At 42.1% G+C, this 25,832-nt stretch overlaps 1 protein-coding gene across 1 annotated transcript in view; it reads left to right on the top strand.

Moving 5' to 3' along the window:
- The window catches only part of XPO4 (exportin 4), a 71,001-nt gene that overhangs the window by 17,400 nt on the left and 27,769 nt on the right, over nucleotides 1-25,832 (top strand). The window contains exons 3-9 of the mRNA XM_035115093.2: nucleotides 327-468; nucleotides 1,753-1,891; nucleotides 15,693-15,809; nucleotides 16,719-16,872; nucleotides 19,046-19,158; nucleotides 21,534-21,691; nucleotides 21,874-22,048. Coding sequence (XP_034970984.1) covers nucleotides 327-468; nucleotides 1,753-1,891; nucleotides 15,693-15,809; nucleotides 16,719-16,872; nucleotides 19,046-19,158; nucleotides 21,534-21,691; nucleotides 21,874-22,048 — 998 coding nt within the window. The remainder of the gene's footprint in view (nucleotides 1-326; nucleotides 469-1,752; nucleotides 1,892-15,692; nucleotides 15,810-16,718; nucleotides 16,873-19,045; nucleotides 19,159-21,533; nucleotides 21,692-21,873; nucleotides 22,049-25,832) is intronic.

Raw genomic sequence — 25,832 nt, forward strand, 5'->3', positions numbered from 1 at the left:
AGCTAGCAGGACCAGTGGTCAGGGATGATGGGAATTGTAGTCTCAAAACATCTGGAGGGCTGAGGTTGAGGAAGCCTGCTCTAAATCACCTTTCTCTAACCTGGCACCCTCCACGCAGTGCTGGCTGTGTCTGATGGGAGCATCTAGAGGGCATCAGGTGGGGAAGCAAATGAAAAAACAGTATGACCTGCCAGTTGCCACTTAATTCTGATTGGGAAACCCTTTTAACATGCTCGGTTTGTGCTAACTGGCGGGTTTGTGTAACCAGTGCCTTCTAGGTTAGTTCCTGTGGATTGCAAACTTACCATTTTGGATCTCTCCGGCAGAAACTAGTAAAGTGGACTATGTACTTTTTCAAGCTGCCACGGCGATAATGGAAGCAGTTGTGCGAGAATGGATTCTGTTGGAAAAAAGTAGCATCGAGTCCCTACGAACATTCCTTTTAACATACGTCTTACAAAGACCTAAGTAAGTACAATGTATGTTACTGCTAAAAATAAAAACTTTTGTAAGGGTGCCACTTCTAAAAAAATATTGTAAGTGTTCCTGTTCAAAAATATGGAGCCCAGTCAATGAGAAAATGCCTCCTGTTTTCATGGGGAGGAGCATAGTTTAGTGATAAGATCATGTGGTTTGCATGCAGAAAGCTGCGGGTTTCAGGTAGCAGGTGACAGGGAAATCTCCCTGCCAGAGAGCTGTAGAGAGCTGCTCCCAACCATAGTAGACAAGATTTGACTAGATGGACCAATGACTTGAGTCCTGATCTGCATATATGTATAAAACAGTAGCATGCCACTTTCAACAGTCACAGCTTCCCCCAAAGAATCCTGGGAACTGTAGTATTTTAAGCCTCCTGAGAGTTGTTAGGAGACCCCTATTCCCCTCACAAAACTACAGTTCCCAGAGTTCCCTGGGAAGAGGAATTGGCTGTCAAACCACGTCTATTATCTGCAGGGTTTTCTGCTTTGCCAGCGCATTCCCCACAGGAAGCACGCTGCCAAAACGGAGCACAGCAGGTTTGAACTCCGCGCTGCTTCCAATCAGCTGACATTGCCCAGCCGTTTAGAGCATGACGCTGATAATTCCAGGCTTGCAGGTTCGATCCCTGTACGGGACAGCTGCATATTCCTGCTATTTCAAGGGTTGGACTAGATGGTCCTCAGGTTCCCTTCCAGCTTTACAATTCTATGAGATTGTAAAATCACTGGAATTCTATTCAGTCAGATGGATGCTGTCTGTGCTACTTGTATTAACCACGGGGAATTATATACCATAGGGGCTAAAGAAGTTTGCATTAACTTAAAAGAAACATCTCTCAGAGATTGCAGCTAATGTTCTAGATAACGTGCAACAATTAATGCACAAGAGAACCAGGCGCAAAGCAGCAGCAGGCCAAACAATTCAGTTCCAGGGGTGGGGGTGGGAGAACCTTTGGTCCACTTGATGTTACTGAACAATGGCCAAGGATGATGTTCAGCAACATCTAGAGCAGTGTTTCCCAACCTTGTGCCTCCAGCTGTTTTCGGACTACAATTCCCATCATTCCTGACCACTGGTCTTGCTAGCTAGGGATGATGGGAATTGTAGTCTCAAAACATCTGGAGGCACAAGGTTGGGAAACACTGATCTAGAGGACCAAAGGTTCCTATTCCTGCTCTATTCCAAAAGCAGTACAGCTAAGGATTTTACTTAAAAGTCTTAGAATGGTTGCCTTGATTTTGAATATTAATTTTTTGAAAATTTTATTTGCAGCCTCCAGAAGTATGTGCGGGAGCAGATATTGTTAGCCGTAGCGGTAATAGTGAAACGAGGGTCCTTAGACAAATCAATTGAATGCAAGAGTATTTTTCATGAAGTCAGCCAGTTGATAAGCAGCGGCAACCCCACAGTGGTAAGTTCCTGCGTTTTAAAATGTATTTCAACCCATCTTCACAAACCTTTCCTCACAAACTCAAGACACTTAAAAACTGAATCCGGTGAGTTGCACTGAGGCCTGGTCTACCCATGCAGCAGACTGTGGTTGCAGAAGTACACTAGGTCTCTTCAGTCTGCATCTGAGAAATCATATACTTATGATTTTCCTGCAAGTAGAAAGTTAGCACAGCAGAGAGTGGAGTGGGATGGAATATCATTTTTTTCTGATATTCTGGAGCTTTACTTGGTAAGGATTGCTAAAACCTGTAGTTTGCAGACTTACAGCCCACTTGACCACTTCATCCTGCTGCATCTGTAGGCCATGCCGAAGTGTTGCTTGAGTAGAAGTTTGTCATTAAGTGGGAAAAATGAACTAGCAATTGTGAAATTGTATGGTAATAAGTTAAATCCCAGTACTCTACCACGAAGTGAGATCATTATGCTTTGATTTAAATTTGACACTTAAATACAACACAAGTGATATGTTATTCTCCCAGTGATTTATTGTAGAGCTCTCATTCAAATTATTAATGTGACAACTTCATTTGAATGTTAACACTGAAGCACTGAACTTGTTTGAAGGGCCACAACAGTTTGATATCAAAGTGGATTTTCCATTGGCAAGCATTGCTTCCCTTGCACTCAGTTCAATTTGCATCTGTCCCTTGCTGTGTCCTGTCTATGATTCAGCTGTTGGAATTGTCTGAGGAAAGACCTTTTCCATTCCCCAGGGAAGTGGTGTGGTTGGGCCGAAGGGGTGTGTGTGTGCCGGCACAGAACTGAAAATGGCAATACAAAATTTACTCGTGTTACATTCTTAGAATCCAATGAGGAAATACCCTCCACACTCTCTGAAGCTCTAAATAGATTTCCAGTACCTTATTTCCACTTGTGTGCCTTTAGAGTTCAATTCCACACACTAAGCCAGAAGATAAGGTTTAAAAAGTTCCGTTGTGGAAATAAGCCATCTAGATTTCAAACTGAAACCTTTCATAGTTAAAGCCAAATAAGTTGAAATGCTTATCTGCTACTAATGCTTGTCCAAAGATAAGATTTGTATGTTTGTTTTCCCCAGATGAAATCTGTGCTACAGGTTCTGCGAGCCGACTAACAAAAAATACTGAAGGGGGTGTAGTGAGAATAATGCAGCTCCTATTGCAGTGCTGCAAAAAAGCCCAAATATGTATAAAACCCAAATCATTGCCTGAAGAGGTGTGTGTGTGTGTGTGTGTATGTGTATGTGTACACATGTACAGTCATGCTTTGGATCCCGAATAGCTTCCGTTGCTTCCGATTGGCTTCCTGCAGCCAATCGGAAGCCGAGCTTTGGTTTCCGAACGTTTTGGAAGTCGAACGGACTTCCGAAACGGATTCCGTTCGACTATATAGGAACTGCTGGCTTTTGCATAGTTGGAATGTAGCCCACTATACAAAGGGACTCTGGCTCTCCCCACTTTCCCTCTGGCCCTGACCACTGCTGGCATGTGGCCCTTAGAATGTTGTACACAGTAGAATAAGGCCCTTGGACTGAGAAGGGTTTCCCATCCTTGTTTTCGGGAGAGAAGCTATGCGGGAAGCCATTAGACCAGCGTGGGAGCAATTGGGGTAACAACTGAAGAGGCCCCAGATTTGCATCACGCAATAACAGCCAGATCAAAGAGCACTCTTGAGTTTTTCCAAAGAACCCAACAAAGTCCTGCGTGTGATATAGAGCAGTGCTGGATCAGCTCTTTTTTTTCAGGAGCAATTCTTGGGGACAGATCTTCTCCGGATCATTGCTCAGGGGTTGGAAGTGTGTATCTTGCCACACAAATTGAACCACTTGTGAATTAGTCTCCACAATTACTTGAGTTTTATCAAACACAAAATGTTTCTCACTTTTACAGAGTGAGTGCACGGTACTTAAGTGTACCATTCTATGCAAACACGTGCATTTTTAATTACACGGATCTTGCGTACCAAATTGGAAAGAGGTGCAATATTGCATGTGTTGATTATTTCTGCTTTATAGCTGGAAAACATTTTTCTATTCCTTACAAGTAAAATTGGGCAATTTTTTTTCCGAGCCCTTAAAAGGCACCACATAGAATTGATTCAGGGGCCTAATCCTACTCATTGACCATCATTGATGAAGAGGTTTACACATTTCTGGTTATTCAAAAAAACCCTTGACGAACTGCAAAATACATCTTATACAAAGGTGTCTAAAACACCATTCACTTGTTCTCTGAGTTGAGGAGGGTGGACCAAACTGCTTATATAACTAGAAACACCCATCATGGAAGTTTCTACCTCTTGTAATCTGTTGCACTATAGCCTGCTTCAGTCTCTGATGGACAGAGCTTCTGCTAAAAAGCCAGTGACTAATTTTAGTCAGCTTAATTCATGCTTTCCATCACTGATTCCAAGATGCTGAGGAAATGTATGTGGGAGAGACTCCTCTTAACCACAGATGCCTGCAGTTCCTTGGCCTTGGCCCTTGGTACTCTTTCTGCTTTTGCTATTTGAAGGATTCCCCTTTCTGAGACCTAAAGTGCAAATGCATCATACTCTCGTGTGTGTGTGTGCGTGTGTGTGTGCGTGCGTGCGCTTGCTTCTAGCTGCCTGGGGAGCTGCCTCATATTAATACATAAAAATAGTCTGTTCAATATGTCAAACACTGCTTCTAATGTGTTGAGTGAGCTGTGTACTCCTGGAAAGTTTCAAAGCAGAGGAGGAGGGTAAAGGTGTTCATGATGGGCTGTGGAAAACTTTGGAACTGGTTGAAATCAGCATTTCAGTAAAGGATTGCTATAAACTGGAACTAAAAATTTATTCCCCTACTGCATAAAATGTGTTCTAAGGAAGCAATTAAAAAAAAACAATTTGTAATTGAACAAAATCTCATCCCAGTTTTGTTTTTTTAAAAAATTGAATTTATTTTAAGTACAATCATGAAGCAAAAATTTCAGTGAAAATTTGTGAGCCAGCTGTTACATTTTGTGTCCTATGGGGTGCCTTATTAATAGCATGAGAGATATCAGCTTCATTCAGCTATAGCACCAACCTGTGGTTTGCTGCTACACGAACCAGCCTAATGTTCCTTCCCCCCCCCTTGCACTTTGCAGATCAAGTTGCTACTTTTATTGTTGCATTTTGAACATTAAACTATGGTTTGTTCCTGCCCTCCAAACCAGGATCGCACCCCACTGTTTGAAGCTGGTTAGTGTTCTGCTTTGGAACGGTAGCACTACCATAGTACCAGTATGTCCATTTGGACGCAATGTTTTGTGGAAATGTGCAAAGGAAGTTACTTGTGGGATCTGAACTTGCATAGAGCAAGTTCAGATTTTGGAAATTTAAAAGCTTAAAAACCCTAACCTACTAGCAAATGTATAGAGGGGTAACTCTTTGAAGTGGAACAAGAGGATCTGAGAACATGCAAGCAAGCTGCTTCTTTATGTACAGTGGTACCTCGGTTTATGAACACAATTGGTTCCGGAAGTCTGTTCATAAACTGAAGCGTTCATAAACTGAAGTGAACTTTCCCATTGAAAATAATGGAAAGTGGATTAATCTGTTCCAGACGGGTCCGCGGAGTACTCAACCTGAAGCGTACTTAATCCGAAGCATGGGTGTAATTGGTTCCGGAAGTCTGTTCATAAACTGAAGCGTTCATAAACTGAAGTGAACTTTCCCATTGAAAATAATGGAAAGTGGATTAATCTGTTCCAGACGGGTCCGCGGAGTACTCAACCTGAAGCGTACTTAATCCGAAGCATGGGTGTAATTGGTTCCGGAAGTCTGCTCATAAACTGAAGCGAACTTTCCCATTGAAAGTAATGGAAAGTGAATTAATCCGTTCCAGATGGGTCCACGGCGTTCGTAAACCGAAAATTCGTAAACTGAGGTGTTCATAAACCGAGGTTCCACTGTATTGAGAACCAGACCAAACAGTTTCAGAGGAAAATTGCAGCAGCATCACCACGCAAAACTATCTCATTTGTTATAGACAGAATAAAGTGGAATGGATGACAGTTAGAAATCGTGCCATTAGGAATATATTGTTCCCGTCACTGAAGCAGGCAAGAAGGCAGGCTCTCACTCGGGGCAATTTTGTCCATGACGTGCCTTGTAAATTTGTAAAACAGGCTGCACAGTGAATGCTGGCAAACACTTCTCGATTCCAGCGCTGCTAACTTTAACAGAGGTTGACATCAAAACGTGGTAGCAGCCACTGATAGAAAGGGCATCACATTGTAGTCTTGAATATAGTTCAGTACACATAGGACAGTTCGGCCATATTGGAACTGATAAGCCCCCCCTCCCCCCCCCGATAAAAGTTCTGCTATGAAGCAATGGAACCCCTAAGGCTTTGTACCGAAAAAAAGCAGAAGTGGATTCTTGAAACATTTTATTTATTGTGTTTATACATGACCTTGTTGCCAAGTCACCCAAGATGGTTTACAATCTTAAAATATCAAAGCACATGATACAGAACGGTAGAGCAGAGTCCTTCCAGGCTGACTGATGGTCCTTTGGGGACCAGTCTCCCTGGTCTGGGCCTTCCTCACATCTGCCTTCCTTTGGGGCACACAGATCTGAAGTAGCAAGAGGGTGAAGGGGCTCAAGTGACCTGATAGTTGCTTAAGGAGCAGTGGTATGCGGCCCATAGCAGCCTGGGCTGCTTCTCTTCTTCCTTCCCTCAGGGCACACAGATCTTAAGTTTTATGATCTAGAAAGGTCCTGTCCCTTCACTCCAGTTGTAAAAGATGCCAGGGAAAAACATTCCTCTTCAACCAGGCCTTTGCTGTTTTATGTCCTTTTAAACGTACGTGGGGTGTGAGTGTGTTATTTTTAAATCATCGTATTTTTCGCTCCATAGGGCGCACCTGACCATAAGGCGCACCTAGTTTTTAGAGGAGGAAAACGAATTTTTTTTTTTGCTTTCTTGAATTGTCCTAGGCATAGCAGCCAACTCTTAGAGGCCTAGGTGCCTTTGCCCGCCCCCACCCCAATATTTGAGGAAGCTTATTTTGCAAAGGGGGAAAGCTCCATTTTTTAAAGGATCAGCTCAAAGTTGTGCATCTTTTTTTGCAAATGGGAAAAGCCCCGTTTTTTGTGGGGGGGGGTCAGCTCAGAGTTGTGCATCTTTTTTGCAACGGGGGAAAGCTCCATTTTTTAGGATCAGCTCAAAGTTGCTGAGTTTCCTTGCAAAGGAAAAAAATCCTGTTTTTACGGGGTTCAACTCACAGTTCTGCAGCTGTTCTAGGAAAGGGACCAATTTCTACAGTTTCCAGACAGATAATCTAATCAGCCAGTCACATGTCTCCCTCTGACAACAATTGAAGCCTAGGCAAGGGGCTGGGAGGGGCCGTGAAGGGAGCTAGCTCTCTTATCTCCCTCTCCGATCTCTTGCAATCAGCTGCTGAGCGGGTTCCTTTCTCTTTCCCTCTTGTTAGCCTTTAGCTCTTTCTTTAAAAAAGAAAAAAGAGCAGGATCTGCCTTTAACCCCTGGGCAATTCGGCTCCGGGGACCATGCATTCACTCCATAAGACGCACAGACATTCCCTCTTACTTTTTAGGAGGAAAAAAGTGCGTCTTATGGAACAAAAAATACGGTATTATTATGCTACACATTTTTGTGAGGGGTCTTTTGGGTGCATGTTTTTATGTTGTAAACCACCCTGTAATCTTCAGACAATGGGCGGTATATAAATTTAGTAAATGAAAACGTAAAATAAAATAACCTGTGTTTTATAAATCGGAGCTGGAAATAGTGCAACAGCAAACGAGAGCCCAAGGGGCTGCTTCTCTATGGCCCAGATTAGTAATGTTGGTGCTTTCCACCCACAACTTGCAAGGGGAAAGCAAGGGGAAGCAAAATTGCATACCCCACAGACGGATGGCGCAAGGAAACCTCATGTGTTAAAGCAGGTAATTTAGTAGAAAGATAAATAAACAAGGCATGGTTCAGTAAGAAACCTATATAAATACAAATACGTGTAAACTGTATAAAAATATATAACCCAATGCAATTTCAAGAAGTGTTGCCAAATTTAGCCGTCTTCAGGCATCTGTGCTCCTGTTACTATTGTAATAGTGTTTTGAAGAAAAATGAAAATACATCAATAATAAATAAATAAAATAAATAAAATAAATAAATAATTTATTTATACCCCACCTATCTGGCTGGGTTTCCCCAGCCACTCTGGGCGGCTTCCAACAGAAAAATAAAATACAGTAATCTATTAAACATTAAAAGCCTCCCTAAACAGGGCTGCCTTCATATGTCATCTAAAAGTCTGGTAGTTGCTTTTCTCTTTGACATCTGATGGGAGGGCGTTCCACTCTGCCTGGTTCCCTGCAACTTGGCTTCTCGCAACGAGGGAATCACCAGAAGGCCCTCGGTGCTGGACCTCAGTGTCCGGGCAGAATGATGGGGTGGAAACACTCCTTCAGGTATACTGGACCGAGGCCATTTAGGACTTTAAACGTCAGCACCAACACTTTGAATTGTGCTCAGAAACGTACTGGGAGCCAATGTAGATCTTTCAAGACCAGTGTTATGTAGTCTCGGCGGCCGCTCCCAGTCACCAGTCTAGCTGCTGCATTCTGTATTAGTTGTAGTTTCCGGGTCACCTTCAAAGGTAGACCCACTTAGAGCCCATTGCAGTAGTCCAAGCGAGAGACAAGTAAAGCATGCACCACTCTGGCAAGACAGTCCACAGGCAGGTAGCAGGTAGCCTGCGTACCAGATAGAGCTGATAAACAGCTGCCCTGGACACAGAATTGACCTGCGCCTCCATGGACAGCTGTGAGTCCAAAATAACTCCCAGGCTGTGCACCTGGTCCTTCAGGCGCACACCCCATTCAGGACCAGGGAGTCTTCCACACCTGCCCGCCTCCTCTCCCCCACAAACAGTACTTCTGTCTTGTCAGGATTCAACCTCAATCTGTTAGCCACCATCCATCCTCCAACCGCCTCCAGGCACTCACACAGGACCTTCACCGCCTTCACTGGTTCTGATTTGAAGGAGAGGTAGAGCTGGGTATCATCCGCATACTGATGACCCCCAAACCCCCTGATGATCTCTCCCAGCGGCTGCTTATCAAGACAAGATAAATGCAGAAATCTGTCAATGGACCAGTTTTGTGTAATTAGGTCCTTAGGCGAGGGAAGCTGGTGAGCTGGTGGGTGCTGATTGATAGGCCAGTGTACTGTAGCAACTAGAGTACTGTACTGGGCTAGGGCCTAGGAGACGAGATTGAAATCCCCACTCAGCCATGAAGCTAAGTGGATGACCCTGGGCCAGCCAGCACTTCTTAGCTCCTCCTCGAACGGAAAGTGAGATATCAATGTAGTAATAAATACTAGAAAAAGAAAATAAAGGTGAATGCTTTGTTGCTATGTTACACTAACCTATATAAAGCCACAAATGTTTATAGTGGGGTTTTTTTCTTTGCTAGCCTGATTAACTGTCTATGGCAGGCACCCCCAAACTGCGGCCCTCCAGATGTTTTGGCCTACAACTCCCATGATCCCTAGCTAACAGGACCAGTGGTCAGGGATGATGGGAATTGTAGTCCCAAACTGGAGGGCCGAAGTTTGGGGGTGCCTGGTCTATGGTTACCACTTTTATTCATTTCCATTCACGACTAGTGTAATATAGTGGAAATAAATAAAAAGCTATGGCCTTAAAATAAGAACATCAGCAGTAAAAACAGTTTCATATGTAAGAATCATTCTAAATTCAGTAAGGATGCGGACTGGAATTATTTGGGCAATGATATCTGAGCACCCTAAACTGAGAAATGGTTGTCTAGACATGATGCCCGTTACTGAAAGGGGAGAAGCATCTTCGGTTAGCCAGTTACCTCTTGTTTTCAACATACACCCTAGTTTATGAACCTGATTTTGTGTGTTGATTCTTTGTTTGGTCTATTGTTAACTACTTGTTGACACACTAACTCAAACTCTTAACTAATGTTTTTTTTAAAAAAAATTATCACTGAATGCATAATTCAGCTGTAATGAAATGCAATTTGAGTCACATTTACACAGTGTGCAGGATTTCTTGGGGAGATGCTTCTTTTCTGAAAAGCACCCATGCAACACCCAGCTAGTAAAGAGAGCGTTGGCTCCAGCTTCGTCAAAGTGTGTGAGGGTTCTCACTGACTTGAGTAGCAGCTGGATTTAACCCCAGAACATCTAAACAGTACATATGATTCAGGATTGACTGAAAAAGGGAATCTATATTTACCACTTTTTCATCTGAAGAAGGTTGCATAAGGACAAGGACTTAAAGCAAAAAGCTACTTGTTGAAGTTGCTGTTCTAGGAAACGGTTTGCTTCCAGAACGCCCATGTTACTTCCAGAGCTTCCTTGTTTCACCGTGTCTGCTTCCTCCCGTTGTATTAGTTGCAAGTAATTCTTGAGTGGCATTATCAAATACTTCCTGCGTTCTTAGACATCACTTAACAATGACAATATGGATTTCACAGAAGCATTTCAGAAGAACAGCCACCCTATAAATCATCTCGGCGGTGTCTGAAAATGATTTAAGACGGCAGGATTAGCTTCAGATGCTGCGATAACACAACTGTGAAGCCTCTTGGCCCTCTCTTTGCTTTAGATATAAAGAGGAAAACACACATATACACAGGCATTCTCCAAAGGGATTTTACTGTTTTCTGTTTTGAGAAGCACTAGCAAAAGCAACTGGTCAAAGCAAAGTGATCCTTCTTCGCCTGCTGCTGACTAGGATGCACATGTCTGATGGAGACACAACAGTTTTAGCTGCCGAAATTAATTCTCCGATCAGATTCTGTGTTTTGGACAGGTGTGCTCTCTCCCCTCTATTTTCCTAAACAGTCTTTGAACTCTTATCCCTTTCATCCTCTGTAACCTAACCAGTCTCAAATAAAACGGTGCGCGTATGCCATTGACAGTCCCAGACACAAGTGTGAAATCCCTTCAAACATTCATTCTGGCTTTATCATTCAGTTTAAGTGACATTCTTTTTTGAAGGCACGAGTCACACTTTTGGTAAGAGCACGGCAGCATGCTGAAATAATTCATACTATTTCTCCTATAATAAAAGTGTGTGTGTGTGTATTGCAAAGTAGCATTGCTGAGTTCATTAGATCCTAAATTTAAACAACAATAATAATTGTCTGGGACCACTTTTCTTCCACTGGGTGTCTGATTGCCCAGTTAATCTCTCTTAGCACATTCTCATTGATCTTCTGTTAGAGCAGCTGAAAGTCTCTTTTAAGCATGGCAAACTTTTATAAAGTATATTCCTGGTAGTAAAGCCCAACTGGGGTAAGTGCCAGGCTATTCTAAGAGACAATTCACTCTGCAAACAAGAGAACTATTTTATTTTGTCAGATGGGGTTATTGTTTGGGTATGTAGTTTGTTCATGTGGTGGAACTAATGAAATTTCTGGTGGGTGAGACAAACTAGTTTCATGAGGTGCAATCTTTACTGGTATGAAGCTAATGTACTGTCTCCAGTTACACACTTTAGATCTTTCTTCTTAACCAGGGTTCGAGGTGGATTTGCAAACTTTGGTTAGCAGGCAACTCTAGCCAGTTTTAACCATTGTTTGAGCCAGTGCTGACCAAGCTACACAACATGGTTAAAACAAATCATAGAAGGAAGAGAGAATTTGGGGAGGGAAAGGAGAGAACATGTAAGTTCACAGCACACTGATCTGCTAACCATGGTTAGTAGGTCAGGAATATTACCTCTGCATCGGTCTGTTATAGTCAGGGGTCCCCAGACTTACCGGGCTTCAGGCCGGTGCCCGCCGCGCCGACCGCGCGGCAGGCTGGAGAGCAGGGGAGTGCGCGCGCAGGGGGCCGGAGGGCGGGGGAGTGCACGCCCGTGCACATGCACACACGCACACGGTCGGGAAAAAATCGCCGAAAATCGCTTGTGTGCATGCGTATGGGCCTCCCCCGACCCGGAAGTGCATCGGAAATGACCTCTTCTGGGTTGGGAGAGGCCCATACGCATGCGCACAAAGGATTTTCGGCGATTTTTTGCCGATTTTGAAGATCGCCGCCGCGCCGCGCGCCGGAAGAGCGGGCGGCAGCAGCGGGCGGCGGGGGTCGTCGCGGGCCGGATTGGGAGGCTAATTGGGCCGCATCCGGCCCAGGGGCCGTAGTCTGGGGACCCCTGGTTATAGTGATGTAAAATACTGCTATGGAGACTTAACAAAAATTAAAGGACTGAAATCATCAGGTGTTGTTTGAAGTACAGTATATGAAGATATAAGGAAAGGATAGAGACCTGCTGTCCAGCAGTTAAATTTGTTGAAATTTGTTTTTGTAATGGACTATCAGGAAGCAAGCACACCAGAATTCAGAACAATGTATGAATGGGCCAAAGCCATAACCTGCACGTACTGCAGTAGTAGACAATAAAAAGGATTTTCAGAAAATAACAAAGCTTTTGGCTTGTTTGTTTTGGCTGTGGAGTCCAAACTCAGTATTGTAGCTTTCCACTGAAATGCATATTTTATCTAAAAGTATATTTTCCTCTCTTTTTCTTCTTGGATTGTCTGGGATTTTATATAGCTAAGAAGAATGTTAATTTTGTGTATACTAGCTGAGATAACTAGCTCTCTGTGGGGTCAAGGTACTGACATCAGAGGCATTTCTGAACAAAGATGTCGCAGTTGGTGGGTGGATGGCACTACTGTCAGCTGTTGTGTGACCTCGCATAAATAGTATCATCACGACTTTAATCTTTCGGGTGTTCAGAGGTAGTGTGCATATTTCCGTTTAACCCCTGGACACTTGCCGGCATGCATGACCCTTTAACAATTCCTGTTCCTCTGTCCATCCTTGGCACCTTGGCTCCAAATAGTCTAGGAATAAAGCCAGTAGTTGTAGATATCTATTGTGCACACAACCATTGTGAAGAGCGAAACAATAGAATACGGGACATTTCATGTATGATATAGAGGACCTATAAATCGCTCTCCCTTGCAGAAATAGGTATTGTGACACTTATCGCCAAAAGGCACCATTTGGTATTTGATAGTTCGCCTTAAACGTAAAGCTTGACCCATTTGGAACAAGAGTATACACCTTTAATGGAGTCTGGAAGATCTATGAACTTCAGTGCATCTGGAAATTTTGGTGGTGAACTGAACAAAGTTCACTACTACAGATTTTAGAGGAATTCATTGACACAGGTAGGGTTTTCCTATCCGGGTGCTGGCCTGGTCAAGACCTGTTCAGCTACCAAGATAAAACAGCAACAGACCTTTGTCTGGAAAATGGAAATACTACTAATATGAGCATGCAATATTTAAAGCTTCTAGCTTTTAGAGGGGCTTTGGAACCTTGCAATAAGAACATAAGAAGAGCTCTTCTGGGTGAGACCAAAGGCTCATCCAGTCAAGCATGTGTTTTTTTCACTGTGGCTAACCAGATTCCTGGATGAAGCCCACTATCAGGGCATGAGTGAAGCAGCCCTCCTGTTGCTGCCCCTAGTCTTGGAGTACACACCCACCATGTCTAGTGATAACCTTATGATCTATGAGTTTGTCTAATTCCCTTTTAAAGGTGTCTATATGGGTAACCCCTATATGGGTAGCTCTACGCATTGTGATCGTTCCATCGTGTGCTGTGTGAAAAGGTCTTGTGTTTCCTGAATTTTCCGCCACTCCGCTTCATTAAAGTTCTAGCCTTTTGAGAGAGAGAAACTTCTCTCTATCCACATTCTCATGTGTAATTTATATGTCCAACTTGTAACTCCCCCCCCCCCCGCAAAAAAAACCTTTTAAACCCCAGGTGTTGTAACCTGGCAAGATTATGACTGATCCACGACAGTATGTAGCTCTTTTGAGTATAGAAGTATCTGAAATGTTCTATAAAGCCAGATTCTGCATATTTACAGTGGTGCCTCGCTAGACGAATTTAATTCATTCCATGGGTCAATTCTTATAATGAAAAATTCGTCTAGCGAATCCCATAGGAATGCATTGAAATTTTTTTTTTAAAAAAAATGCCCATAGGAACGCATTAATTGAATTTCAATGCATTCCTATGGGAAACCGCGATTCGCTAGACGAATTTTTCGTAAAACGAATTCGTCTAGCGAGGCAACCTCCGCTCGAAAAATCCTTTCGTTAAGCGAAAAATTTGTCTTACAGGGCGTTCGTCTAGCGAGGCACCACTGTATTGATTTAGGAATCTCAGCTGTTGGACTTGTTTTCTTTTTGTGCATCCCCACCCCACCCCCAATTTTCAAATAGAGGGTGGTATACAACTATGTTCTGCCTCCATGGTCAGAGGCAATGTGCTTCTGAATACCAGTCGCTAGAAGCGAGAGTTCTGGCGTGCTCAGGTCCTGCTTCCGGGTTTCCCACAGGCATCTGGATGGCCCCTGTGTGAGAACAGGATGCTGGACTAGATGGGCCATTAGCCTGATCCAGCAGGCTCTTCTCACATCATGTTCCTAAACTGTATGCAGAATAAACCCTTAAGGCTGGATTCAATTAAAGGTTGTATTACTGCAATGTCCTGTATGTGGGTCTACTGTTGAAGTCGGTCTGGAGGCTGCAGCTCGGGGTCCCTTCCAGCTCTACAGTTCTATGATTCTATGAAACTACTGCCAGAATATAACACCTTGTTTGGAGGATTTGCACTGGCTGCCAATCTGCTGCCAGGGCAAGTTCAAGCTAATAACATAGAAGGCCTTTTATAACTCAGGACCAGGTTGCTTGAGAGATCACCTTATCCCTTATATACCCACCAGGTCAATGTATTCTGCAAGACAGTTTCTCCTTAAAACCCCAAAAATGGCAGAAGCCCGCTCTATAGTAACTTGTAGCAGGACTTTCTGTGTAGCTGCCGCAGTTCTGTGGAACTGCACCCCTGTTGAGATATGGCACCCACTACCTGTCCTTTCCAGAACTAAAAGAAGACATTTTTGTTTTGACAAGCTTTCCCAGCTGCCTTCAGTGTTCATTTTTAATTGTTTTTAGACCTTTAAAACTATTTGGATCTTTTAAAACTATTCTAGCTGCTTTATGGTGGGTAGGTAAGTGTGGTATGTTCATCTTTTAAAAATACTGAATTTTTTTCACTAGTGTCCTGGGTGCCACATTGGTGGCCCCCTGTAAGTGACTTGGACCATATAACTATGTATTTATTGCCTGACTTTCCAATGTTTTCAGTAGGGCTGGGATATATATGATTGATATATCACAATGTATGGAATGTATCTCAGCTGCTGCTTCCTCCTCACCTTAGGGGATGAAGAAGCAACCGAGATACATCACCCAGCCCTACTGAGCAAGCCCCCATACCACTCTGGCTCGCATGAACTGGAAGGGCAACCGGGGCTTCCTTAAACTGCTCACCTGGAGGGTGGGAAGCCTGAGCAGAAGCAGTCACCATTACAAAAAAGAGTAGGAATAGGCAAATATATATGTGTGGACTGTCCCTGGATCAAGTGACTTTTCTTCTTTTAAGTTCTCAGAGCTCTTAACCTAGCCCAAGGTTGTCACCTGAACTGAGAATCAATCACAATCAGTCCATCATTTGGAAAATAAGACTTTAGAGCCGTGTTGCCTCAAAGTGGCAACTAGACATTCCATTTCGGCGACTGTAACCTTGGTTTAAGGAGCCTTTTGGCCCCTAGCTTATATATCTGAGTTTCTAACGCTGGTTTTCTTAAAATAAGTAATATAACAGATGTGTTAAGATATTGTTGAGGTTTACTTCATCATACACTTAATTTAGTAATAATAATAATTCTTCTGTATCCTTGCAGCAAACACTGGCCTGCTCCATTTTAACGGCGCTGCTGAGCGAGTTCTCAAGTTCAAGTAAAACCAGCAACATTGGGCTAAGCATGGAGTTCCACGGCAACTGCAAGCGAATATTTCAGGTAAACAAAGGATGCATGATTCATATTTCTTCTTAGAGATTTCCTTCATTCCAATTTTCTATATTTCTATTTCACTTACACAAAAGTAAACAGAGTACAGTGGAACCTCGGTTTATGAATTTTCGGTTTACGAACGCCGCGGACCCATCTGGAACAGATTAATTCGCTTTCCACTACTTTCAATGGGAAAGTTCGCGTCAGTTTATGAATGCTTCAGTTTATGAACAGACTTCCGAAACCAATTACACCCATGCTTCGGGTTAAGTACGCTTCAGGTTGAGTACTCCACGGACCCGTCTGAAACGGATTAATCCACTTTCCATTACTTTCAATGGGAAAGTTCGCTTCAGTTTATGAACGCTTCAGTTTATGAACAGACTTCTGGAACCAATTGTGTTCATAAACCGAGGTACCACTGTACAATATGTATAAGCGCAGTAGATGAGCTTGTAGGTAATAGATAAGACTTATCTCCATGAGCCTCTTCACACACACCCATTGCATTAGATCACCTGTCATCTGAAAAGAGCTGTCTGTTAACTTGGACCATAGCTGAGTGCTTTGCATGCACTTCAGTTCTTGGCATCAGTGGTGGGCTTGGGGAAGGTGGCGGGAAGGTTCTTGCACTCCATCGGAGGGGTATAGCCTAGTTCCCCTAGTCTACTGATTGCACGCCACTGCTTAGCATTTCCAGGTAAGGTTGGTTAAAGGTCTTCTCACTGGCAGCCAATCTAGAATCCAGTTAGCACCCCTGCCCTAGATATACCAGTGATCTGACTTGGTACAAGGCAATCTTCAGATTGCATAGAACACACACTAAGGAGCAGGTCTTTTTATTTATTTTAAAAATCCCGATAGCTTATTATTTTAACCAAAGAAATTAAAACGTTTTTGCTTGTCCCTGCACAGGAAGACGACCTCCGACAGATATTCATGCTCACAGTAGAGGTACTACAGGAATTCAGCCGGCGTGAAAACCTTAATGCTCAGATGTCTTCAGTCTTTCAGCGATACCTTGCACTAGCCAATCAGGTCTTAAGCTGGAATTTTCTCCCTCCAAATTATATCCTTTTGAAGATCATTTATTACATGTGGGAAATAATCACCTGATCTTGACAAACAGTCTTGAGGAAATGTAAGCTTCAGAATTCTAATTTTATTCCCAACGGGCTGCTACGTTTGCTATGTTGCTGCATTCTTTGCTAATCACTCCTAGTTCGCTGTTGCAAAGGCATCAAAATATTTGACTAAGGATCTGCAGAAAGACAACAATTAGCAGCACAACAAAACTGGAGCTAGATAGGAGCTGGAATTAGATTCCCGGGTCAAGAGGATACCGAATCGAGGGTTTATTAATATATGTGTTTATACAGTTAGAGATATACTTATGCTGAAGCCGCTATTTATATTTTTGTATTTATCTGGTTGTTTTTATTTATTTACATGGGCGTTGCTAGGTTCTTAAAAGACTTTGGGGCACAGGCCTATGACAGAAATCTGCCTCTGGGCAAATTAAGATGGCAGGAGGCTGGGGTCCTACTGACATTGCACTTTGCAGCACGCCCCACCTCCGCCGCTAAGCAAAGTTAAAAATAAGAGGTTAAAAAAGGAGGGGGGAGGTGCTGGAGGCCAAAGGGCCCATACAGAAGACAAGACCCGCTGTTCTGATCATAGCAACTGCTGCATTTACACTTTGTAATAATAATAATACATACTTAATATGTTGTGAAAAATCTTTCATATATTTATCTTTAAAAACAAGTGTGCACCCTCTTGAATTACATTAAGGCTTACCCTTATTGCAAATGGTTTTTATTTGAATCAAATAATTGTCGAGAGGCATTGCATTCTGACAGCACTGAAATGGTTCCTTTGGAGTTGCTTTTTTCCAATTTTCAGCACACACCCCTTCCAAAAAAGCCTACCAGTTGTTTGATAGGGTGGTGAATGATGTGCAATGTAATTTACCACTCCAGTTTTGAAATTAACCAACTATGCATCTTTTTTGGGGGGGGGGGCTCCAAAAGCTGGGCAATGCATCTTTAGGAAGAAATATGTGTTAAGCGGTTTAGCCCTTCAGACCAATGCTTTATGTGTGGAACTTTAAAATGAATGGAATATTTTTCTGTTCTTGACAAAATACGATAAATTGAACCACACAATAAATCGGATAACGTGGCAGATATCTTAAACATTCATAGTTTGTTATAACTTTGGCTTAACATTGAGTGAAAATGTTCACATCTTTATTACATGTATATTTTTATTGCCAAAATAAATCTCATAATATTTTGTAATAGTTCTCTGTGATAGGGTTGTTCAGCTGTGTTTATTTTAGAGGACTGTCCCCCATTTTGATGCTCTAGCCCAGGCGTCCCCAAACTGCGGCCCTCCAGATGTTTTGGCCTACAACACCCATGATCCCTAGCCAACAGGATCAGTTGTCAGGGATGATGGGAACTGTAGTCCAAAACATCTGGAGGGCCGAAGTTTGGGGATGCCTGCTCTAGCCCCATAGAACTCATTGGATGTCCCTTGATTCAGAAATCCATAGCTCATTTACTTGGGAATAAGACCCACTGAAATTAGTGGTAGTTCTTTCTTTCTTTCTTTCTTTCTTTCTTTCTTTCTTTCTTTCTTTCTTTCTTTCTTTCTTTCTTTCTTTCTTCCTACCTACCTACCTACCTACCTACCTACCTACCTGGCTCTGCCCCAGTCCTGTATATGTTAGAATTTTCATTTGTTCTTCTGCATAGCTTGAAGATGAACTCCCGTTTAATTCTGTGAAGCCTGTTAGACTGTTATAAAGATCAGGATCAACACATTTCAAAGGGCTAGTTTTAGGTTTGTGATAAAGCCAGCTAATAACATCTCAGAATGGTTTAAGAAAAATATTTTGCTCGACTTTGCATACCTGCCAAGTGTGGGTATCATTTTTGTTTCCCTTTCTCCTGTCACAACGGGATGATTATTAAAGTGATTGTGCCGCTATGGAATGTCTCGTCATTGTGATCAAACTGTTATCTGGCATTCCTAGGGCATTCTTTTTCCCCAGTCCTTAATACCTTTTATTCCTTGCCCTCATGCATGAATTATGCTGTGTATGTGAAGGGGCTTAAAGCTTGTTTCCATTGCATTCTTTCTGAATGGGACCTGTTGTATCTGGGATTCTTTTTCTCTCTCTCTTTCTTTAAAGCCAAGTCGGAATGTTGTTGTTGACCTTGACACCCGATAACTAGGCAGACATTATATAGCTATGTTTGAATCCTCACAAAATGTGATGCTAAAGCCAACAGAGTCCTGGCGTGAGACCCTCCTGGATAGCAGAGTTATGGAGCTTTTCTTTACGGTAAGTCCCATTCTGCTGTTGCTAGCTTAATAGGAAAGACGCTGGTGTTCCCTTCTCTGAATTCAGGTGAGGGTTGCATAGATGAAATTCTCTTACTTCCCAAACAGTTATATTTCTAAAGGTCACACTGTTTTTGTTGGTTTGTTTGTTAGTGGTTAACGAAAATTCTGCCTATGTGCGCCTAGTTGCACGCTGATATTGTTGCTTTAAGATCTTGCTTGGTGAACAGAAACGAAGGCACTTTATTTAAGTTTTCAATGAATTTTAATAGTGTTTAATCTGGGTGTCATTCAGACCTAAGAAGTGGTATTGCAGTGTGAAGTTAGTCAATTCCCTAATAATGACACTTAATTAAAAATTCCCAGTCGATTATAAAAAGCAGACAAATCCTTGCCTGCTGTCTCGGAAGGCCCTATTCTCATTTGGTATAGCAGAACTTAATGCAGCTTAAAGGCTGTTTTCCCATGTAGGCAACTTCCTACTTTGATGGTGTTCCCGTGCAGGAAAGATGGTGCGTCGCTGTCATAAGCAACCAGGGACACATGCGTCTATTTTGTCTTGCATGTTTGCCGCATGTGAACAGTGCACATGTACGTCTTCTATATAGATCTTACTACCATATAAGAAATCATGGCATTGCATGTGAGGCAGTCTTTGGTGCCTTGAGCACTCTGTTCAGGAAATCTGCAGCCATCTAGACATGTTCATTGGTGCTTTTCCTCCCAAATGGATAGCTGTAGGATTGCAGCATTGGTTACCTAAAGGCTCCAAATCATTGTACATTAATGGAGAAAAGGACAACGCTTTAAGAATATAGATTACCATCCTGAAAAAAAATACATGGAAGAAACCAGTTTAGGTCTATCTCCAGGAATAAAATTGTGTACTGCTGGAATGTGCGGGTATTGGTTTCAAAGCTAAGAAATATTTAAAACTCTTGTCTAGATGTCAAATAGCGTTTAGTAAATATTTTATATAGTGTATTAATTTGCTTGACAATTTTAGCTGTTGTGTGTACATAGTTACTTGTGAGTTTTTTTATCTTGCTCAAGCATTTTCAAAAAGGTGAAAAACTTGCTGGCAGACCATTTAACAGCTGCACACAATGCGAACAGCTGTCTAGACAACCCAGACAGTTGCTACTGTCAGCTGGGAACCTCCACAAGCAAATAGTTTTTGAGTTTACAGGTTAACCCTTTCTAATGTAATTCTCTATTATGAGGTCTCTGGCTCAAAGGCTCACTTTTATTGGTAAAAGAACTTCTTTTCAAATTATATCACTCTTTCTACCAGACACACTTAGATTTGTTTTAGATATCAAATTCATACAAATGAAATGGTAACTAACACATTTATTAGCTTTTTTATGGCTTACTAAGTATCTAAAAAGCAGAATCTCTGCTGCGCTGGTTAATTCCTGATTTGCAGTGTTTATTTGCCACGCTTGTGTTTCAGTAGGAGCTTTGATTAAACTAGAAAACATAGCACTACAGTGAATCTCATTATATTAAAAATTCAGTGTCTTCCTTTGATCGAAGAGAACTCTAATTTTTCATCGCTTCTAAACTTTTTTAGTACTTTGAGGTGGGCATTCATTTAATTTATATCCATAGATTTCAATTACTAGTATTATATTTCTTAATGGATGACTATTTCTTGACGTCGGATTCTGGCTGCTCTAATTTGCATCCAAGAATTTATGTAAAGTTAGTTCCCTTGACATCCTTATTTTGTCATAAAAATTCAGTCAATAAATGGATGCTCACTTTGTTGAGATGATTTCTTCTCACTGAAGACCTCCTGAGGAAGAGTGGCATGATCCTGCTCGCAGAAACGAGGGGATCAAAACGGAATCAAAACATTTTGCTGCAAGCAAAATATATTTGGTTTCTTGCGGGTTCTGTGTTTACCTCTGCTAAAGAAGCATCTATATAATCTTGATTGAACTTGTCGACTAACTTTAGCAAGACACTGTAGCCCAGGCATAGTTAGCATAATACAGATGGCTGTCATTATTGCTGTTTTTAGAAGTAGCAGCATGTCTGACTGGCTGGCATCTGTTTCTCTCTAAGTCTCAACATGCATAGACAGTTCAACATGTAGGTAGGTCCCAGCGAAACATTGCCTTGGACTAATTAAATATGGCTTATGAAGTTGGCATATTGAGGAGGGCAGCTTGGAAGGTTTAAGTGCCTAGAAATAATAAGACTCTTGATTTCAAATTCAGTAGAGAAAGCTAGCTCTGAGCGTGGGTTGGGTGTGCATGGACTTGCAATGTGCTCTTTAGGATTGCGAGCCATGTGACTATGGTAGAAGAATGTCTAATTTCCTACCCCCGCCTCTCATGTGGTGTTAACCCTCTTGCTTCCAAAAAGGTGCATCGAAAAATTAGAGAAGACACAGATATGGCACAAGACTCGCTGCAGTGCCTAGCTCAGCTAGCCTCTCTCCACGGGCCAGTGTTTCCAGACGAAAGTTCTCAAGTTGATTACTTAGCTCACTTCATTGAGGGATTGCTCAACACTATCAATGGGTATGTAATAGGTTTGCTTCCTAGAATTGAGGAGGGAGGGACTTGCTTCCTGTAGTTATTTGCAGCTTGAACAGTGGCGTGGAATACTTAAAAGATTCTTGACAGTGGGTCTTGATTTGACTTTGCCGGTAGAGTTAGTTACTCTTTTCTCTTAAAAAAATAATAATGTTTTGTCTTAACAGAATCGAGATAGAGGACTCTGAAGCAGTGGGAATATCAAGTATAATTAGCAACTTGATCACTGTATTTCCTCGCAATATATTAACAGCCATTCCAAATGAACTTTTTTCTTCGTTCGTTAACTGCCTCACACACCTCACTTGCTCTTTTGGGAGAAGTGCTGCCTTGGAAGAAGTGGTGAGTACAGATTTTTGAATTCCTAAAGGCTTGCTCTGGTTTTTAGTTTCATGTTAATGCTGAGCTTGCCATGCATCCTCCACTCCCACCCTAATATTTGTAATAGTTCTAATGAGTTGCGTTAGTGTACTTTTTGTGTTTTGTGTGCAAACGGGGTAATTGGAGAGCATTTTTTGAGACAGTATTAGGCGAGAAGTTAGTACTAGTTCAAAACTTGGCACTTTAGCAGTGAATTCACATTTTCAAATCGTTTGTTAGGTACCTGCCTCAGTATAGCAGCTTTTGAATTTTGCTTGAGAGTTGTTGTTTTTTAAATTAAAAAAAATACTTTTAACGTGGGGAAATGGGAACCACAGAGTGAACAAACGAGGCTGCTTTGGGTTGTTTTTCTTGCCATGACACCATACCAAATCTAGTTCTTGTTAAATTATCCCTTTAATGCCCATCCATGAGATCATTACCTTTTATTGGGAACAGCAGGATTGAATTGGACACTTTTGTTACATGAACAGCTTTGTTCACTGCTGTGCCTTTTACGAACCGGTAGTTGAAAAGGAAGCTCAGTAAAGCCTAAGCAGATAAACGTCTCCCTCCCATACGCTTCATGTTTTTGTGTGTAGTTTGACACACCTACAGGAAAGTACAGCTTGAGCACCAATACTGTGCCTGAAGCATGGAAATGAATAACTGTCGTGACTCTTTTTTAACTATCCTTGTGAAGGATACCCAACTGATATGACAGGACCTCTTTTCACATCCCATGAACTTCACACCATTCTTCCCTCCTGGGTTCTTCTTGCAACTGCCCCACCATTTTACTATTTTCACTGCAAAATTCACACTTGGCATAACCTAGAAAAGACACACCGCTTCCGCAGCTGATTCCAGTTAGTTTATAATCAAGTAAGATGCACACATTATGCATAGCCCTTGCCATTCATGGAAGAGTTGACTTCAGGGGCTGCAGAATTTGTCAGGGCAGAATGTGGTGCTTCATAGCTATGGAAAGACATATTGCCAGGCAAAAATAATGTTTGTATTAGTAAAACAAAACAAAACAGATATGCAGAGGAGATATGGTGAGAAACCCAAGGGGTAGTGACTCGGGAGAGGACATGCTCCCTGGGAGTGCCTAACTTGTAGAACAGCTTTTGGTGAATACTGAAGAAACATCTCTTTACCATGGCTTTTGACATTTGAGAGGTATATATTTAGGGCACACTTTGATTGTAATTTGCTTTAAACTGTTTTTGACATGGTGTTTTAATTGCTGTTAGCTGCTCTTGGCCTGTAGGGTGAATGACGGCTAATAATAATATCGAAGACTGACAGACCAACTCTTCATAAATTGGCTTAAGACTCTGTTCTGGGTCTTACTCAGTGCAAACTCGCCCTTTATAGCCTTTATTCTGCTTCATATGAAATCCCTTTTCATCTTGTAATAAAGTTTTCTTGTAATGTCCAGTGAATTAGGCCTTACCACTCCTGATTGCAGTCTAGTGCATTTTGTCCTAGCTTGAAAGAAGTAACGGAAGATCATTGAAACTGATTACAGTTCATTTGTGCTGAATGGATCTTCTGCCTTACACAAACCACCCCTTGCATTCTTCCAGTTTTTATAATGCATCCTCCCCGAAGGCTCTGAAGCCATCTTGTCACCACAATCCTGAATGCAACTAGTGGAATAATTTATTCGCTTTTGCTTAATTTTGGATGCAATGTCATCGTGGCATTTAGCTTTCTTGATTGTGGTTTTTCTTTTGGCACAGATGGCTATATTTCAAACACCAGATGGGTATTAGATTTCCTGCAGAGGATTCTGCACTGACAGTTCTTAATACCTTGTAGGTTCGTACTGGTACAGCATGTCCTTGTGCCCAAAGAGTCTTTAAACGTGCGGTCTAATTAAATGACCAGGGAGGGACACAACACTGTTATCAAACAAGCTAATACTGTATCCTTCAGAACTTTTCTAAAGGCAGTTGATTGACTGGAAACAAATTACAAGGGACACTTTCCCATGAACTGCTCTGTTTGTTGATGTTTGCCTTTTCATGGGTTGGCCAAAATTTCAGGAAGACCAGCCTATGGGCTGTCAGGGCGTTAGGCTCAAGTGGCTCCGGTTTCCTCATTCTGTAAAGATATTTTAAATAGTGGGATTACTAGAACAGCCTGGTTTTTGCATGTGTTCTGGTTTCACTTAACAAAACATGTATTTTTGGCTCACAAAGCTAATTTTTGCTTTGTATTTACAACATTCCAGTATGTAGAATGGAATGATAGATCTCCATATGGGTTGAAAAAAGTGTGAGTTGTGCTGTTAGGTTTCCTTCGTAATCTTGTACAGGCTTCCTCCAAGCTGCTTGCTTAAGAAGTATCCCTGACCCACTTGGCAGGCCAGATGCTCATGTGTCCCTCCCAATGTTCTCCACACACAGTAGGGAGGGGGGTTCTTGCACAGAACCAGGAGTGTAAAAGCTCAGTCCAACATGAGAGCTCCCATTCTCTTGTTCTTAGAGGGGGATTTGGGGGGCAGTTATGCTATGCTGAAGTTTGGCGCAGGCAGAAGCTGCCCATGAGTGTTTGCTCCAAGAAGCAAGTGCAATACAGTCGTACTTCAGATCCCAAACGCCTTGCGACTCAAACGTTTTGGCTCCCAAACGCCGCAAACCCGGAAGTGAGTGTTTCGGTTTGCGAAAGTTCTTTGGAACCTGAACGTCCGACGCGGCTTCCACAGCTTCCAATTGGCTGCAGGAGCTTCCTACAGCCGATTGGAAGCCGTGCCTTGGTTTCCGAATGTTTTAGAAGTTGAATGGACTTCCGGGACGTATTCTGTTCGACTTCCGAGGTACCACTGTGCAAGGTACTCCTGAAGTCCCTCCTGATATGTGCAGAGAAGAGCAAGGATCAGCAACAAGCCAAAAGTTGTGGCGCCATATGAACTGAAGTCGATAACATTGATCAGCACCTAGCACAAAGCACATTTGAAATAATTCAGTTAGGAAAAGCGTTACATCTCTCGAAAATCGCTATGTGCTTTGGTTGGGGGTGGGGTACATAAGTAAACAAGTTCTTTTCATTGGGCTTTTCTCATCTGTGTGGTTGTGAGGAAGGGGAAGGAGTAGCTGGGTGTAAAAAAGAATTTTGAGATTGGGAAAAGGAAACAAGGCCTTCCAGTTTCATTTAGGGGAGGGGGTATTCAATTTAATAGGCGGCTTCGGTCGTCATATTTTATTGTAGTACAACAGTGATTTAATCTGGAGAAGACTTTAAAGGATATGAAGCATAGCCTAAAAATGAGTTCATTCATTATTTTAACTTAACAATATACCAAAAGACTAAAGCAGCAACTGGATAATAGAAATATGTTTTGCTGCACATGTTGACTCCATGCATTGGATGCAGAGTGTTCTGGTTCCCTTTGGGTGTGAAATCCCCTGTATGTAAGCTCAATAACCTGTGAGGACATCTTTTCTCAGCAAGGCATAAATGCACTGGGACTCCATGATATGTATGTGAGGCCAGCCCAGTGAGTATACTTGGCATAAGAACTGAACTGGGACAATCTCACTGCATGTTGATTATATCTAGTTTTACCAATACAGTATGTGAAAAGGGCTATGAGTCTATTCTAATTCCATTGTCCATGCAGTGAAGAAGCTGGTTGAATTTTCTAATCATCTTTAAAGAAATTCAGAAGGAGGAATATTATTATTATTATTATTATTATTATTATTATTATTATTAGGCAGCTTTTTGGTAAGCTTATCTCTGAGCTGCTGCT

The sequence above is a fragment of the Zootoca vivipara genome, chromosome 4 (assembly GCF_963506605.1).
Source record: "Zootoca vivipara chromosome 4, rZooViv1.1, whole genome shotgun sequence".
NCBI classification, from domain to species: Eukaryota; Metazoa; Chordata; class Lepidosauria; order Squamata; family Lacertidae; genus Zootoca; species Zootoca vivipara.